The sequence below is a fragment of the Ranitomeya variabilis genome, chromosome 2, assembly GCF_051348905.1.
Source record: "Ranitomeya variabilis isolate aRanVar5 chromosome 2, aRanVar5.hap1, whole genome shotgun sequence".
NCBI classification, from domain to species: Eukaryota; Metazoa; Chordata; class Amphibia; order Anura; family Dendrobatidae; genus Ranitomeya; species Ranitomeya variabilis.
The window spans coordinates 304,839,930-304,858,952 of NC_135233.1; the positions used below are offsets into that span (position 1 = coordinate 304,839,930).

The following is a 19,023-nucleotide window of genomic DNA, read 5'->3' on the forward strand; positions in this document are numbered from 1 at the left end:
TTTGTCAAGAGAGTATTTGATACTTGATGGTGTTCATCTTAATGCAATTGACATGGATTTATGGATATTGAGATTCTGGGACAGCATCGAACAAGATTCTGAGGTGTGGAGGGACTGGCCCGTGTAATGTGTCACACGGTCAGGTCTGTGGCGGGGGGTAAGTTTGGGTCAGAGGCTCGATAAGTGTTGTGTCCTTTTACATAAAGGCCACTATTGGGGGATAGTGACTTTGGTTACATCCCAATATAACTGTCGGGCATTGGTCCTGCATGGTTAGGGTATTAACCCTGTGGTGTTAATACCTTACTCCCTGGGCTGGTGTGGTGCGGCCAGGGAAAGTTCTCTAGGATGTGGGGTTTGCCTCTGGCCTGGGCCTATTAGTCTTTAGGTAGTTAAAAATGTTTATTATAGTGTGTTGTAGTTTTGTTATGTTATAATTTAATAAACGACTGCTGTGGATATTTTACCCAAGTGGCAAGCAGTCATATGATTTATTTACATACAGGAAGGAGGTGTTATTGGCTAAGGAATAATTAAACGACCGGATCTCTCTTAGCTTGTCATGTATAGTACATTTATTCACATGGGCAATAACTATGGCTGATCATATTTATACATGTAAACATTAAATGTAAACAGTCAGGAAAAGGAGATTCAAGTCGAAGAGCTAATCCCACTGCCATGGTCCAGCATCCAGTCCAGGCCTCTGTGGCAGCCAGTCTTAGGCTACTTTCACACATCAGGTTTTTGCCTTCAGGCACAATCCGTTGAATTTTGAAAAAAGGATCCGTTTTTTTTGCCGCCAGATCTGTTTTTTTCTCATAAACTTGTATTAGTGCCGGATAACCTCACGTTTCATCAGTTTTTCGCCAGTTCCGTCAAAAAATGTCAGTCTGGCGGCCAGAGAGAATGCACAGAGAAACGTTTTTCGTGTCCGTCTAAAAAATGGCCAGTGACGGATCCAGCGCCATGCGGCTTTTGCTATAATGGAAGCCTATGTCGCCGTATTCGTCAAATGAGTGAATCCGGCGACCAATTCCGTTTTTTACATTGAGGATGCCCCATAGCTGCATTATCCATTCCGGATATCAGCGAGTCGGATCCAGCAAAAAAACGGATTTGTTGCATCAGTTTTCCACAATTTGCAATGGATCAGTTTTTTCCTAAAGTCACCGGATTCAGCCTGACTGCGAAAACCTGATGTTTGAAAGTAGCCTAATCTTCTATGCCCATAATCCTGGCTGTCTCTTGCACTTACTAAACACCTCAATGTTATGACGTCATGGTGCTTTGCACCTTATGATATCACGGGGCATAGTGATTAAGCCACACATGACATCATGACGTTGTGATGCCAAATAAAAGCCAACAGGATGTTATAACTTCAGGCATGGTATCAGGGGCGGATGTACAATTGGTGCAATCTGTGAAGGCGCACACAGGACCAAGAGCAAAGGGTGACGATTTCCAGCTCCAAATCAGGTAGAATTGTGCTTTATGATGTGCTTTTGGGCTAAAACGACCCATATATTGTTCATGCACAGGGGCCTCTTCTGTCTCTGTCTGCCATAGTATATAATATTATGCCTCTGTACAATGTATTATTAGTGATGGTCATTAGTGATAATCTTTGTAAGATCCTCCAGAAGACACTGAAAATAGAGAAAAACACTATATAAGTTCACTGTACAAAAAGAAAGCTCAATAAGCACAGCAAATTATAAAAGGAGGTAATGAGTTTTGTGTACCATGGCATGAAGGACCACCACCTTCCTACAAGTAGCGCCCAAATAGGAAATGCGCCAGCAAGTAAGATGTGATGTGTACGGGGAATACCCATAAAAATCCTTCCTGTCCCATGAAAAAATGAGGGACTACAAGAAGTCATCATGTAACATGTCCTGTCCTGCAAAATATGGATAACCTGTTCCAGACATGTGACATACATGTATCTCATATGTCAGTTGCAGGTATAGGGAGCATGTGCTTTCTTGGCAGCCAGGAGAGTTCTGAAGTCGTTAATCTGTCAATATACCACAATTCTTCAATACTCTATGAGGACTAAAATAATATGTAAAAAATTATGTAAAACATGATTACAATTACTTAAAAAAAGAACAAATTACCTCTGTTTACGTATTCCAAAAATAATGTAAACAAATAAATAAATATGCATTTTTTGTATCACCACATTCATAAAAGTCCAATGATTTTTTAAAGTATAAACGGTTTCTCTCACAATGTATTAGGCAGAAAACAAAAATTATGGAATAAAAAACAATCGAAAAGTTGTATGGACCCCTTGGTACTGTGGTAATTACAGTTTGACCTGCAAAAACAAACTCTCACACAACTCCATTGAAGGAAAAATGCAAAAAGTTCTGAGTCTGAAAAAATTGCAAAGCTAAACAAATTGTTGTTCTTAAATGTATGAATTCTTTAAAAACTGAAAACAAAAAATCCATACATTGGGTAGCATAGTACAGACCCGAAGAATTCAACTTACCACACCAGGTCATTTTTACTGGACAGGGAAGGACGTAAAATTATGTTTTTCCCCATCACCCCTCATTTATTTTGCGGATTATAAGATGCACTGGTTTATAAGACGCACCCCAAATTTTGGGGAGAAAAATAGGAAAACATTTTTTTTTATAAAATCTGCTTTAACTGTACCTTACCTGGGGGGTGGATATGATGGAGTGGGGTCCCAGGTGGCAGGGTCACTGCTGCAGGAAGCTTGCGGAGGCAAGAGAGGCTGCGGACCCCAGGCTGGTAGGATGTGTGTTCAGCGGCGGCAGGAGTGGGGTGATGCTACGAGACCTAGGATGGTAGGACAGGTTGTTCGGCGGTGCAGGGGCTCTGCCAACATTTTGTCAAACCCCGGAGCCCCGCATCTTCCATAATTTTTAATGTGATGGACTCTGGGAAAATGGCCACAGGAGTCGGCGCATGCTTAATTGAGATCTTGGAAGTCAAGATCTCAATCTGCGCATGCCCTGCCGGAGGCAGCCATTTTCCTGGAGTCCACCGCATTGAAGTGTTCAAAGTGGGGGTTCCAGGCTTTGACAAAATGTCGGTGGAGCCCCTACCAGCCTGGGGCCCCACTCCTGATCCGGCGCCACTAGATGCTTTTTGCTAAAGCGACTCTGGGACCCCGCTCCACGGCAGCTGGTAAGCTTCACCGCAGCTACTATTCGGATTATAAGACACACTCCCATTCCCCCCAAAAAAATTTGAGGAAAAAAGTGCGTCTTATAATCCGAAAAATTATTTGTTTACTATTTTCAGTACATTATATGATAATGTGAATGATGTCACTCAAAACTGTAACTCGTCCCGCAATAAATAAACCCTTATTCAGCTACGTTTATTGAAAAACAAAAATAAATTATGGCTCATAGGCTACATTCACACTAGATTACAGTATTTTCAATCTAGATTACAGTATTTTCTTTCTTTCAACTTTCTTTTTATTGTAAACAGTGTAAAATACAGGAAAGGAAAAAAAGTAAATTACACAAGACACAGTGCAAGATAAAAAAGAAAACATGTAGGAGGAAAGGATAATCATGTAAAATCACAAAGGTTACATTAACCCCTTCATGACCCAGCCTATTTTGGCCTTAATGACCTTGCCGTTTTTTGCAATTCTGACCAGTGTCCCTTTATGAGGTAATAACTTAGGAACGCTTCAACGGATCCTAGCGATTCTGAGATTGTTTTTTCGTGACATATTGGGCTTCATGTTAGTGGTAAATTTAGGTCGATAATTTTTGCGCTTATTTGTGAAAAAATTGGAAATTTGGCAAAAATTTTGAAAATTTCGCAATTTTCACATTTTGAATTTTTATTCTGTTAAATCAGAGAGTTATGTGACACAAAATAGTTAATAAATAACATTTCCCACATGTCTACTTTACATCAGCACAATTTTGGAAACAACATTTTTTTTGCTAGGAAGTTATAAGGGTTAAAATTTGACCAGCGATTTCTCATTTTTACAACAAAATTTACAAAACCATTTTTTTTAGGGACCACCTCACATTTGAAGTCAGATTGAGGGGTCTACATGGCTGAAAATACCCAAAAGTGACACCATTCTAAAAACTGCACCCCTCAATGTGCTCAAAACCACATTCAAGAAGTTTATTAACCCTTCAGGTGCTTCACATTTAACTTTTTAGTCACAAAAATGATCTTTTAGCAACAATTTGTTTATTTTCCCAAGGGTAAAAGGAGAAACTGGACCACAAAAGTTGTTGTCCAATTTGTCCTGAGTACACTGATACCTCATATGTGGGGGTAAACCACTGTTTGTGGGCACGGCAGGGCTCGGAAGGGAAGGAGCGCCATTTGACTTTTTGAATGAAAAATTGGCTCCAATCTTTAGCGGACACCATGTCGCGTTTGGAGACCCCCCGTGTGCCTAAACATTGGAGCTCACCCACAAGTGACCCCATTTTGGAAACTAGACCCCCCAAGGAACTTATCTAGATGCATAGTAAGCACTTTGAACCCCAAGGTGCTTCACAAATTGATCCGTAAAAATGAAAAAGTTATTTTTTTTCACAAAAATTTTCATTTAGCCTCAATTTTTTTCATTTTCACATGGGCAACAGGATAAAATGGATCCTAAAATTTGTTGGACAATTTCTCCTGAGTACACGGATACCTCATATGTGGGGGTAAACCACTGTTTGTGGGCACGGCAGGGCTCGGAAGGGAAGGAGCGCCATTTGACTTTTTGAATGAAAAATTGGCTCCAATCTTTAGCGGACACCATGTCGCGTTTGGAGACCCCCCGTGTGCCTAAACATTGGAGCTCCCCCACAAGTGACCCCATTTTGGAAACTAGACCCCCCAAGGAACTTATCTAGATGCATAGTAAGCACTTTGAACCCCAAGGTGCTTCACAAATTGATCCGTAAAAATGAAAAAGTTATTTTTTTTCACAAAAATTTTCATTTAGCCTCAACTTTTTTCATTTTCACATGGGCAACAGGATAAAATGGATCCTAAAACTTGTTGGGCAATTTCTCCTGAGTACACTGATACCTCATATGTGGGGGTAAACCACTGTTTGTGGGCACGGCAGGGCTCGGAAGGGAAGGAGCGCCATTTGACTTTTTGAATGAAAAATTGGCTCCAATCTTTAGCGGACACCATGTCGCGTTTGGAGACCCCCCGTGTGCCTAAACATTGGAGCTCCCCCACAAGTGACCCCATTTTGGAAACTAGACCCCCCAAGGAACTTATCTAGATGCATAGTAAGCACTTTGAACCCCAAGGTGCTTCACAAATTGATCCGTAAAAATGAAAAAGTTATTTTTTTTCACAAAAATTTTCATTTAGCCTCAACTTTTTTCATTTTCACATGGGCAACAGGATAAAATGGATCCTAAAACTTGTTGGGCAATTTCTCCTGAGTACACTGATACCTCATATGTGGGGGTAAACCACTGTTTGTGGGCACGGCAGGGCTCGGAAGGGAAGGAGCGCCATTTGACTTTTTGAATGAAAAATTGGCTCCAATCTTTAGCGGACACCATGTCGCGTTTGGAGACCCCCCGTGTGCCTAAACATTGGAGCTCCCCCACAAGTGACCCCATTTTGGAAACTAGACCCCCCAAGGAACTTATCTAGATGCATAGTAAGCACTTTGAACCCCAAGGTGCTTCACAAATTGATCCGTAAAAATGAAAAAGTTATTTTTTTTCACAAAAATTTTCATTTAGCCTCAATTTTTTTCATTTTCACATGGGCAACAGGATAAAATGGATCCTAAAATGTGTTGCGCAATTTCTCCTGAGTACACTGATACCTCATATGTGGGGGTAAACCACTGTTTGTGGGCACGGCAGGGCTCGGAAGGGAAGGAGCGCCATTTGACTTTTTGAATGAAAAATTGGCTCCAATCTTTAGCGGACGCCATGTCGCATTTGGAGACCCCCCCGTGTGCCTAAACATTGGAGCTCCCCCACAAGTGACCCCATTTTGGAAACTAGACCCCCCAAGGAACTTATCTAGATGCATAGTAAGCACTTTGAACCCCAAGGTGCTTCACAAATTGATCAGTAAAAATGAAAAAGTTATTTTTTTTCACAAAAATTTTCATTTAGCCTCAATTTTTTTCATTTTCACATGGGCAACAGGATAAAATGGATCCTAAAATTTGTTGGGCAATTTCTCCTGAGTACACTGATACCTCATATGTGGGGGTAAACCACTGTTTGTGGGCATGGCAGGGCTCAGAAGGGAAGGAGCGCCATTTAACTTTTTGAATGAAAAATTGGCTCCAATCTTTAGCGGACACCATGTCGCATTTGGAGACCCCCCGTGTGCCTAAACATTGGAGCTCCCCCACAAGTGACCCCATTTTGGAAACTAGACCCCCCAAGGAACTTATTTAGATGCATAGTAAGCACTTTGAACCCCAAGGTGCTTCACAAATTGAAGGAGCGCCATTTGACTTTTTGACATACATAGTGTACATCAGGTTGGTGTGTGTGTGTGTGTGTTGTAGTGTACGTCAGGTTGGTGTGTATGGCGTATACTACACCAGACACACCAACCTGACGTATGCCACACCACACACCAACCTGACATACACTACACCACACACCAACCTGATGTAGTGTCAGGTTGGTGAGTGTGGCGTAGTGTACATCAGGTTGGTGTGTAGTGTACATGTGGTGTAGTGTACGTCAAGTTGGTGCGTGTGTGTGTGGTGTATACTACACCACACACACCAACCTGACATACACTACACCACACACACCAACCTGACATACACTACACCACACACACCAACCTGACGTAGGGTCAGGTTGGTGTGTGTGGTGTAGTGTACGTCAGGTTGGTATGTGGTGTAGTGTACGTCAGGTTGGTGCGTGTGTGTGTGTGGTGTATACTACACCACACACCAACCTGACATACACTACACCACACACACCAACCTGATGTAGGGTCAGGTTGGTGTGTGTGGTGTAGTGTACGTCAGGTTGGTATGTGGTGTAGTGTACGTCAGGTTGGTGCGCGTGTGTGTGTGTGGTGTATACTACACCACACACCAACCTGGCATACACTACACCACACACACCAACCTGACGTAGGGTCAGGTTGGTGTGTGTGGTGTAGTGTACGTCAGGTTGGTATGTGGTGTAGTGTACGTCAGGTTGGTGCGTGTGTGTGTGGTGTATACTACACCACACACACCAACCTGACGTACACCACACACCAACCTGACATACACTACAACACACACACACCAACCTGACGTAGGGTCAGGTTGGCGAGTGTGGAGTAGTGTACATCAGGTTGGTGTGTAGTGTACATGTGGTGTAGTGTACGTCTGGTGTGTGTGTGTGGCGTATACTACACACACCAACCTGACGTAAACACCACACACCAACCTGACATACATCACACCACACACACCAACCTGACATAGGATCAGGTTGGTGTGTGTGGTGTAGTGTACGTCAGGTTGGTATGTGGTGTAGTGTACGTCAGGTTGGTGTGTGTGTGTGGTGTTGTGTATATCAGCCTGGTGTGGGTGAGTTCTGTAGTGGAATATCAGGATATGGCTAGTCCACGGACGTGTGATGAATTCTGAAGCATTCATCCAAACACAGTCCAGGTTTGTCGGGACACGTTTCACATTGGAAACGAGTTTCCTTTCTTATCCCCCTTTTATAACATACCCGGCACCTTTTTCTTTTTCGCCCCTCTCCGGGAAAATGTTGCCCTGGTACAATACGGGAACCTTGAGTTCCAGGGGTGCTGGGGCCCGCTCCTTCCTCGTCTCCAAACATCAGGGCCTTTATCACCGCCTCCTGGAACTGAAGGAAGGTGTTGTTGTTCTGACCTGCACATCGTGATAGCACGTATGCGTTATACAGTGCCATTTGTACGATGTGCACAGCCAGTTTTTTATACCACACCTTCGTTTTCCGCATGGCACTATAGGGCTGGAGGACTTGATCAGAAAGATCAACTCCCCCCATGTGTTTGTTGTACCCCAGGGCACAGTCCGGTTTGTGGACCTGTGCTGGGGTACCACGAACGGTGGTGGCCGTGGTGCCGGGACCATGGATTGTGGTCAAGAAAAAGACATCCCTTTTGTCTTTGAACTTGACCACAAGCATGTTGCCGCTACATTGGGCTCGGCTCTCACCCTTTGGGAGAGCCTGCTCAATTAGTGACAAAGGGAGACCCCTCTGGTTTCTGCGCACTGTACCGCAAGCGACGGTAGCTCTGGCAGAGAGGGATTGAAAGAGTGGGATGCTTGTATAAAAGTTATCAACGTACAGATGGTAACCTTTATCAAGCAGTGGGTGAACCAAATCCCACACTATTTTCCCACTCACCCCCAGAGCGGGTGGACATTCTGGGGGCTGGATCCTGATGTCCTTTCCTTGATAAACTCTAAAGCTGAGAGTGTACCCTGAGGTACTCTCGCAGAGCTTATAGAGAATAATCCCGTACCTCGCCCGTTTGCTGGGCAGGTACTGACGGAACTGAAGCCGCCCTTTGAAGAGGATGAGGGATTCATCCACACAAATTTCCCTTTGGGGAATGTACACTTCAGCAAACTTGTTGCTGAAGTGTTCGATGACCGGCCGAATTTTGAACAGTCTATCAAAATTCGGGTCATCGCGGGGAAGGATGTCGGTGTTGTCCCTAAAATGTAGAAATTTATGAATCGCCTCAAAACGCTTGCGAATCATAACCATGCCATATATTGGAGTTTGATATAAAATATCAGTACTCCAGTATTGGCGAATTTCTGGTTTCTTCACAATCCCCATGTGAAGGACCAGTCCCCAATATTTCAACATTTCTACAGAGTCAACGGGACTCCAAGCAGAAAATGATGAAACTGGGTTTTGGGAAAAAAATTGCAGGGCGTACAAATTAGTTTGCTCCACCATGAGACTGACGATTGACTCCGAGAAAAAGACTTTGAAAAAGTCTATTTCCCTGAGGTTGGCAGTCTCAAATTGGATTCCTGATTGGGGAATGAAATCAGGAATCCGTGGAGCAAAATTTTCAGGGACGGGGGTCCAGGTGGGGTCACTAGTGCTAGGTTGGGCGTGACTAGCACTAGGTTGGGGGTTACTCACCCTTGGTTGTGGGTCTTCTCCCCCGGCCTCCGACTCTTCTTCCCTGGGCTCCGGCTCTTCTTCTCTGGGCTCCGGCTCTTCTTCCCTTGGCTCCGGACGATTTCTCGTCCTGCGACTTCTTGGTGGTGGCGAGTCTGTGTCACTGGAGGAGGAAGAGTGAGAGGAATACAAAAAAGTGGGGTCCTCTCCCTCACTATCAGCTTCGGAGGCAATAAAAGAATATGCCTCCTCTGCCGAGTACAGTCTTTGTGACTGGGATGAATGGGACGAACGGGACATTGTGTGTGTGGTGTGTGTAAAAAAAACTAAGCTTTATTATAGTGTGCGTGTGTGTATGTGCAAGTGTTTAGTGAAACTTTTTACTGCAGGAGGGGACTTTCAGGCGTGGGGGGCTGAGGAGATGCAGGATCCGGCAGCAGCAGCAAGGGGAGCGATCAGCGAGGCGCGGGAGCGATCAGTGGGGCGCGAAAGCGATCACACGGGAGCGATCAGTGGGGCGCGAAAGCGATCACACGGGAGCGATCAGCGAGGCGCGGGAGCGATCAGTGGGGCGCGAAAGCGATCACACGGGAGCGATCAGCGGGGCGCGGGAGCGATCACACGGGAGCGATCAGTGGGGCGCGAAAGCGATCCCACGGGAGCGATCAGTGGGGCGTGGGAGCGATCACACGGGAGCGATCAGTGAGGCGCGGGAGCGATCACACGGGAGCGATCAGCGGGGCGCGGGAGCGATCACACGGGAGCGATCACACGGGAGCGATCAGTGGGGCGCGGGAGCGATCACACGGGAGCGATCAGTGGGGCGCGAAAGCGATCACACGGGAGCGATCAGCGGGGCGCGGGAGCGATCACACGGGAGCGATCACACGGGAGCGATCAGTGGGGCGCGGGAGCGATCACACGGGAGCGATCAGTGGGGCGCGAAAGCGATCACACGGGAGCGATCAGCGAGGCGCGGGAGCGATCAGTGGGGCGCGAAAGCGATCACACGGGAGCGATCAGCGGGGCGCGGGAGCGATCACACGGGAGCGATCAGTGGGGCGCGAAAGCGATCCCACGGGAGCGATCAGTGGGGCGCGGGAGCGATCACACGGGAGCGATCAGTGGGGCGCGGGAGCGATCACACGGGAGCGATCAGTGAGACACGGGAGCGATCAGCGGGGCGCGGGAGCGATCACACGGGAGCGATCAGTGGGGCGCGAAAGCGATCCCACGGGAGCGATCAGTGGGGCGCGGGAGCGATCACACGGGAGCGATCAGTGAGGCGCGGGAGCGATCACACGGGAGCGATCAGCGGGGCGTGGGAGCGATCACACGGGAGCGATCAGTGGGGCGCGAAAGCGATCACACGGGAGCGATCAGCGAGGCGCGGGAGCGATCAGTGGGGCGCGAAAGCGATCACACGGGAGCGATCAGCGGGGCGCGGGAGCGATCACACGGGAGCGATCAGTGGGGCGCGAAAGCGATCCCACGGGAGCGATCAGCGGGGCGCGGGAGCGATCACACGGGAGCGATCAGTGGGGCGCGGGAGCGATCACACGGGAGCGATCAGTGAGGCGCGGGAGCGATCACACGGGAGCGATCAGTGGGGCGCGGGAACGATCACACGGGATCACTGTCAGGTGAAGGGGCCTGAGGAAATGCAGGAGCCAGCAGCGGGGGGGGGGGGGGGGGTGATCAGAGTGATCACTGGGGCGGGTGATCACCGGAGGGGGGGCAGAAGGTGGCTGTCAGGAGCGAAGGGAAGGAGGGGGCAGGGGAGATGCAGGAGCCTGCAGCAGGGAAGGGTGATCACTGGGCAGGGGGGTGATTTCCGGGGTGTGGGAGGGAGTGGAGGTCAGGAGGGGGGGGGAAATCGGACGTGGGGGGGGGACCAGCGGATCGGAAGGTGGCGATCAGCGGACCGGAGGGCGGACAGGTGGCGATCAGCGGGGCACGGGGGAGCTGTCAGGCAAAGGGGCCTGAGGAAATGCAGGAGCCAGCAGCGGGGGGGGTGGTGACAGGGGGGCAGGGGGTGATAAGAGTGATCACTGGGGCGGGTGATCACCGGGGGGGGGGGCAGGCAGGTGAGATGTAGGAGCAGGCAGGGAAAGTTGATCCCTGGGCAGGGGGGTGATTTCTGGGGCGTGGGAGGGAGTGCAGGGGGGATCAGATGGCGGGGGGGATCGGACAGTGGGGGGAGCGGGAGGCAGAAGGGGGGGAGTACCGGAAGGCGGCAGCGGCGGCGATCAGGCGGCAGCGGCGGTCAGGAGTCGGCAGCGGCGGCGATGAATAGGCGGCAGCGGCGGTAAGGTGGCAGCGGCGGCGGCGATCAGGCAGCGGCAGCGGCGGGTGCAGCAGGCAGGAACCTCACTCTCCAGCTTCCACGGAAGGGATGAAGCTGGAGAGTCATGTCAGACATGTTTCACTCCGCCCCTCCACATCTGATTGGAGGGAAAGCGTCACATGGACGCTTTCTCCAATCAGAGCTGGAGGGGGGTGAAACAGAGGTCACAGGAGCGATCGTGGCCACGGGGGGGCAAAGCCACCCCCTCTGGGGTTAACTAGAGGTCCTCACGTACCTGCGGGTCCGGTGACATTTCATTGACCCCGGTCACCGGACCCGCAGGAACGCGATCAAACCATGACGCATACGCTGCGTCATAGGTCGGATTGGCACCGACTTTCATGACGCAGCGTATGCGTCAAAGGTCGGGAAGGGGTTAAACGAGGTTAAAGGGCCCAAATTTAACCTTTGATAGATTACAGTATTTTCAATCCGAGTGCTGTCTGTGAAAAAAAATGACTTCACACAAACAGCACTCTGTGTTTAGTTGAGATAAGTTTTGTGACAGACTGGACTGGTAAAAAAAAAAAATCACAGCACACATTGGTCTCTTCTGTATTTTGGATGAAACTCGCCTATTCAGGTGTTTGTTTAAAAAAAAAAGTGATCCCATATGGATCAACAGTGCAGCATCTGATTGTAAGGGTACATTGCAATTCTTTAACACAAGAAACTGTATTAGTTCTTGTAAATTTATTAACTGCTGATGTACTAACACGGATGCCACAATACAGATGACAAATCATTTGTTTATTTTCTGAATGGAAGGAAAACGATTTTTATACGCTCAGGTCAGAAAGGAGAGAAAAAATGAAAACAAAAAAGCTAAAATTTGCCCCAAAGGGAAGGATGTAAAATACTGATATCTCTGTTCTAAACATCTGAAATAAAATCATTTTTTATATATATTTTTGAATATTTATCCAAACAAACGGAGCTATAGAATTAAATAATTTTATCTTATATTTTAAAAATATATGACGACAACATGATCTAGGGTGGAATTTCATATATATCCCTTATAAAGAAACTCAGAAGGAGACAATTAGAGACTAAAGTTTATAAAAAGTTTTGCATTAGAGCCACAAATAATTATAATCATTGTAAGGAACATTGGGATTATATCCAACATAATTATTATATCTGTTTTGAACACTTTAAATACAGTTACTTACATATAGGGTTTCTTTGTTTGCGAGTGGGTCTTGTAGAGCCTCATGGGATGCCTTCAAATTGTTCTCATTAAGAACGAATTTCACCAAAAAATTGGTCACAAATCCTGCAGGAGGTCAGTAGTTAGATTCAGCTTAGATTGATTTCATATTTCCTTCTCCAGAAACCTTGGAGAACTGAACATGTCCTCCCATTATGCTGCACAATTAATGCTTTGGCGTCTCAGTAAGTGATTCCATCATTTGGGCCAGAACAAAAAGCGTTGAATGTTTAGCTTGTGCTAATCAATGCCAGAGACCATGACAAAAATCCAGTAGGGTCAAATTGGCACCAATAGTGTCCGTAAATGCGGTGAATTTAGTGGTCTTGCTCCTAAGATGGTGTAAAGGCCCCGTCTCACATAGCGAGATCGCTAGCGAGATCGCTGCTGAGTCACTAGTTTTGTGACGCAACAGCGACCTCAGTAGTGATCTCGCTATGTGTGACACGTACCAGGGATCAGGCCCCTGCTGTGAGATCGCTGGTCGTGTCGGAATGGCCTGGACCTTTTTTTGGTCGTTGAGGTCCCGCTGACATCGCTGAATCGGTGTGTGTGACACCGATCCAGCGATGTCTTCACTGGTAACCAGGGTAAACATCGGGTTACTAAGCGCAGGGCCGCGCTTAGTAACCCAATGTTTACACCCTGGTTACCAGCGTAAATGTAAAAAAAAAAAAAACACTACATACTCACCATCTGATGTCCGTCAGGTCCCTCGCCGTCTGCTTCCTGCTCTGACTGAGATCCGGCCGTACAGTGAGAGCAGAGCACAGCAGTGACGTCACCGCTGCGCTCTGCTCTCACTGTACGGCGGCTCAGTCAGAGCAGGAAGCAGACGGCGAGGGACACCGAAAGGCGAGTATGTACTGTTTGTTTTTTTTGGTAACCAGGGTAAACATCGGGTTACTAAGCGCGGCCCTGCACTTAGTAACCCGATGTTTACCCTGGTTACCCGGGTGCTGCAGGGGGACTTCGGCATCGTTGAAGACATTTTCAACGATGCCGAAGTCGTTCCCCTGATCGTTGGTCGCTGGAGAGAGCTGTCTGTGTGACAGCTCCCCAGCGACCACACAGCGACTTACCAACGATCACGGCCAGGTCGTATCGCTGGTCGTGATCGTTGGTAAATCGCTATGTGAGACGGGGCCTTTAAATACAGGGTGTAATCAGAGACTAAGTACCGTAGATATGGCACTTGGGAGCCTGACAAAGCCATTTTAAATAATTTTACATAAACTTATATAATTAAGAATTTAACTTGATAGAAGATGAAAACTAAAATGCTTTAATTGTGTTTTTTTGGAAAACAGTAATATTATTTAAATATTACTGGTGCAACGTACCTTGAACTTTATTTTTTAAGACATCTAGTGCCTTAGCCTGTAGTTCACTTGGTGTCAGCTCTTGTGGATGAAATTCAGACATTAGCAGATCAGCAACTTGATTCAAGCACCATATAATCTGTTCCTCTGCATACATGTGAGGTATATGGTTTAGTATATATTTATTATAGTTCTTCATAGCACTTAGAAAAAGATAAGAAAATAGAGTTGTTAAAGTTTTGACAAAATTATTAAGTCATTAATATTACTGGTTAGAAATTACATCATAGACCTCATTCATACGTCAGTGTTTTTCACATATGCAAGAAAATGGTCCCTGTGTCATCAGTGATTGGTCCCTGTAATCACTGTGTCATCAGTGTTTTCGATCCGTGTGTCATCAGTGATTGGTTCTTGTGTTATCAGTGTTTTGGATCCTTGTGTCATCAGTATTTGGTTCCTGTGTTATCAGTGTTTTGGATCTGTGTGTCATCAGTATTTGGTTCCTATGTCATCACTATGCCATCAGAGTTTTGGATCTGTGTGTAATCAGTATTTTGGATCTGTATGTCATCAATATTTGGTTCCTGTGTGATCACTGTGTTATCAGTGTCTTGGATCTGTATGTCTTCAGTATTTGGTCCCTGTGTCACCAGCGTTTTGGATCTGTTTGTTATCAGTATTTTGGATCTGTATGTCTTCAGTATTTGATCCCCGAGTCATCAGTGCGTCATCAGTATTTGGTCCCAGTTTCATCAGTGTTTTGGATTGGTGTGTGATCAGTATTTCGTCCCTGTGTCAGCAGTGTTTTTCATAGATGTATAAATAAATTACAAAGCTTCTCCTATCTTTGGCATGGCTGTCATCGTTGTGTTTGTCAAGGACCCATAGACTTGCATTGGCACTGTTCATCTGTGCTGCCGGTAAAAAACAATTGAAAAAACCGTGTGCACTACTGCATGAATGGTGCTAAGGTAGGCTCCCACACCTTAAATCAGATAAAGAAAAAACCTAGCACTCAACTTGATGCGTGTGTGAACTTTTATTTGTAGTACCCAATAAACGTTTCGGTCCCACATACGGACCTTCATCAGTTACTACAGGTGAAAAAAACAAAGTAATATAACAAAAATAATATAAACAACAAAAGTATATACATAGATGAAATTCAGATATAGTGCGGCATCAATGAGGTAGCAGGTCAAGTAAATAGGCGAAAGTACATGCTGAAGAGAACCGTGCGATATATAAAGGCATTATCTATCCACTAGGTGAGATATAAGAAGGTGGTAATGTGAGACACGTACCGTACTATGGTGAGGCCTGGGCATAAGAGACAGAAATGTCTCGGGGCACACATACATGCAGCGTCTATAAGTCACATAAGGGGTAAGTTAGGAGCGTGACTAAAGATGCTGTATTGTGAAAAAATACCCGTTTAGAGATACCTTATCAAAGCGCTGAACTGATGAGAATGCTAGGGGTAAAGAAAACATAGGGTGAGCGCCATAATAGAAAGGGCTGTATGGGAGTGGTGTAAGGCAGCGCAAACTAAACATTACCTGATGGCGGCCAGACGTGATGTGCCGTGGTCAGACGCGGTTTCCGCCGCTGGTCTGATGTGGGGGTGTGAGAGCCGCTACTAAATAGGCCTGGGGAGTGTCCCTTTTGGCGCTTTACACCAATGCAAATTAGCGCTCGTAGTACCGGAAGTGACCTCATGAGAACTTGAATGTGTCTGTCAAGCATGTGTGCGGCTGAGAAGCCGGCACACCAGCATGACAGGGGCCGGCGGAAGTGACGTATCTCCGTGTAGTTGTTCCTAGGGAACATGCTGCGGTCAACTAAGTTCCACCCAGTAGGATTGTCTCTCAGTGCTGAAGATAGAAAGAGGGGCGGTGCCTAACGGAGATCCTGTATGTGGTAAAGGAGCTCCGAGGTTTATGCCGGTATTCAGTGCTGGATTCGGCCATATAAGTTGTAGGAATGGTGAAAGAGGAAGAAGAGCTTGATCCAGTGCGGTCATAGAGTGGTAGAAGTGACTTCAGTATAAACGGCTCTAATAATAGAGAAAGAACATAATTACACACATGGCATATATGACATGTAAATGCAACCACTTAATACTGGAACTTCGCCTGTGTGCAAGGAAAATGACATGGTATAATGGTACATATGTTTAAACAATGAGAAAACAGCATTATATACAATGTAAGACCATGTGAAGTGAACACAGGGGGCAAGGTTACAATGTCAAACATTTATAAGGTTGCCAACCTCATCAAGGGAACCACTAAATGTCCGCTTTGCTGTGGATGAGAAGTTTAAACAAAGATATATACAAAAACCAAATGTCACTGATCAAATAGGGGATTCAGATAAATGAAGCCAAGTCGTACTCCCTATTGAGACCCAACGGATGGAGAGTCTCCAAAGTGTGAATCCAGTAGGCCTCTCTACGTTTTAAACGGGCCACACGATCCCCACCCCGTCTCATAGGGGGGATGTGCTCAATTACTTGGAACCGTAATTGTGAGATGTTGTGACCCTGAGTATTAAAGTGTGACGGGATGGGTAGTAGAAGATGTTTGCAGCGAATCGTGGACTTATGTTTCGAGATCCGATCGCATATGGGTTGTGTGGTCTCTCCTACGTATAGGAGACCACATGGGCATTTTATCAGGTATATGACCCATGAGGAGGAACAGGTAAAGTAGTCAGGGATGTGAAATATTTTACCAGAGCGAGGGTGATGAAAAGAGGAGCCCTTCAGAACATTATGGCACTGTGAACAGTTGAGGCATGGAAATGTTCCTGTGCGAGGGTTTTGTAGGAAACGTTGTTGTGGGGCTGCTTTATTTGATCCTACATCCGCCCTGACTAGTGTATCCTTTAGATTTGGAGGGCGCTTGAAGCAAGGAAGGAATGGATTATGGAATTCTGGAACATTAGGGTGGGCCTTTGCTAGTAGATGCCAGTGCCTACGTATAGACCTGTGTAAGATATAGGCGAATGGGTGGTATGAATGAATGAATGGGATACGATTCTTGGCTCTATTGGGTCGCGGGGGTGAGGGTGAGCTAGCGTCCTGAAGGATGGACGACGGATACCCACGTTGGGTAAATTTAGTGGCCATTTCTTGTAAGCGAACTGGTCGCCGATCTGCATCTGACACAATTTTTGAGACCCGATGAAATTGGGATTTGGGTACCGATTTCTTGGTGGATGTGGGGTGGAAACTCGTAAAGTGCAGCAAACTGTTACGGTCGGTGCTTTTTGTGTAGAGGTCAGTGGAAATGGAGCCATCAGGATGAAGGATGACCATTGTGTCCAGAAAATTGATTTTATTGGGATCCTGTGACATAGTAAAAGAAATGCCAGGCCAGGCTGTATTGAGCCAATCAAAGAAGGACGCGAGGGCTTCCAACGTGCCCCCCCATATGCAAAAGACGTTATCTATGTAACGTTTCCAGAGTAGTACGTTGCTACAGAACATGGGGTGTGGGTATATCTTACTCTCTTCAAAGTCCGCCATGTAGCAATTTGCATAGGGGGGCGCTACGTTGGAGCCCATCGCGGTGCCACGGACCTGTAGATAGAAATCGTCCTGGAACATGAAATGATTGCGGGTGAGAATAATGGTTAACAGCTCAATGCATAGACTGACTTCATCAGATAGCAGACCTGACTGAGTAAGAAGTTTGTGTACCGAATTGATACCCTCAATATGTGGGATGGACGTGTATAAATCTTTCACATCCATGGTCACAAGAATAGATTGTGGAGGAATTCGTCCAAGTTCTTTTAGGATGTTTAGAAAGGAACCTGTGTCCAAAATGTAGGATTTAGATGTTCGTATCAGCGGGGTTAGGATTTTTTCTAGGTAAACTGCCAGTGGGGAGAGGATGGAGTCGGTGGAGGCTACTATCGGTCTCCCTGGTGGTTTCTCCAAATTTTTATGAATCTTAGGAATGGTGTAGAAAACAGGGATCACCGGATGGGGGTTGGTGAGAAACTCGCATGTTTTGCTATCGAGGATCCCGAGATCTGTGTATTTTATAAGGGTTTCAGAAATAGTTTGTCGAATGGTGGCTGTGGGGTCCCGTTGTAATTTTACATAGACGGTAGTGTTATCCAACTGGCGTCTAATTTCGTTTAGATAGTCTGTCTTGTTCATGATTACCAGGGTGCCCCCTTTGTCGGCCGGTTTTATGACCAGACTGTTATCGTTTTGTAGGCCGTGAAGGGCCTGACGTTCCGTAGTAGACAGATTAGGGGGATAGGACAATCTACCCTTGCTGATGTCCTCACGTAATGTTCTAAATGAGTGTTTATAGGTTTCATACAACACTCATTTAGAACATTACGTGAGGACATCAGCAAGGGTAGATTGTCCTATCCCCCTAATCTGTCTACTACGGAACGTCAGGCCCTTCACGGCCTACAAAACGATAACAGTCTGGTCATAAAACCGGCCGACAAAGGGGGCGCCCTGGTAATCATGAACAAGACAGACTATCTAAACGAAATTAGACGCCAGTTGGATAACACTACCGTCTATGTAAAATTACAACGGGACCCCACAGCCACCATTCGACAAACTATTTCTGAAACCCTTATAAAATACACAGATCTCGGGATCCTCGATAGCAAAACATGCGAGTTTCTCACCAACCCCCATCCGGTGATCCCTGTTTTCTACACCATTCCTAAGATTCATAAAAATTTGGAGAAACCACCAGGGAGACCGATAGTAGCCTCCACCGACTCCATCCTCTCCCCACTGGCAGTTTACCTAGAAAAAATCCTAACCCCGCTGATACGAACATCTAAATCCTACATTTTGGACACAGGTTCCTTTCTAAACATCCTAAAAGAACTTGGACGAATTCCTCCACAATCTATTCTTGTGACCATGGATGTGAAAGATTTATACACGTCCATCCCGCATATTGAGGGTATCAATTCGGTACACAAACTTCTTACTCAGTCAGGTCTGCTATCTGATGAAGTCAGTCTATGCATTGAGCTGTT

General features: G+C 46.3%; 1 protein-coding gene across 1 annotated transcript in view; it reads right to left on the minus strand.

The window, feature by feature from the left end:
• Window positions 1-554: 554 nt before the first annotated feature.
• The window catches only part of LOC143805656 (uncharacterized), a 98,185-nt gene continuing 79,716 nt past the window's right edge, over window positions 555-19,023 (minus strand). Inside the window, exons 18-20 of the mRNA XM_077285187.1 lie at window positions 14,011-14,192; window positions 12,630-12,733; window positions 555-1,652 (exon numbers count right to left, since the gene is read on the minus strand). Of these exons, the coding sequence (XP_077141302.1) occupies window positions 1,605-1,652; window positions 12,630-12,733; window positions 14,011-14,192 (334 nt within the window). The 3' untranslated portion in view covers window positions 555-1,604. The remainder of the gene's footprint in view (window positions 1,653-12,629; window positions 12,734-14,010; window positions 14,193-19,023) is intronic.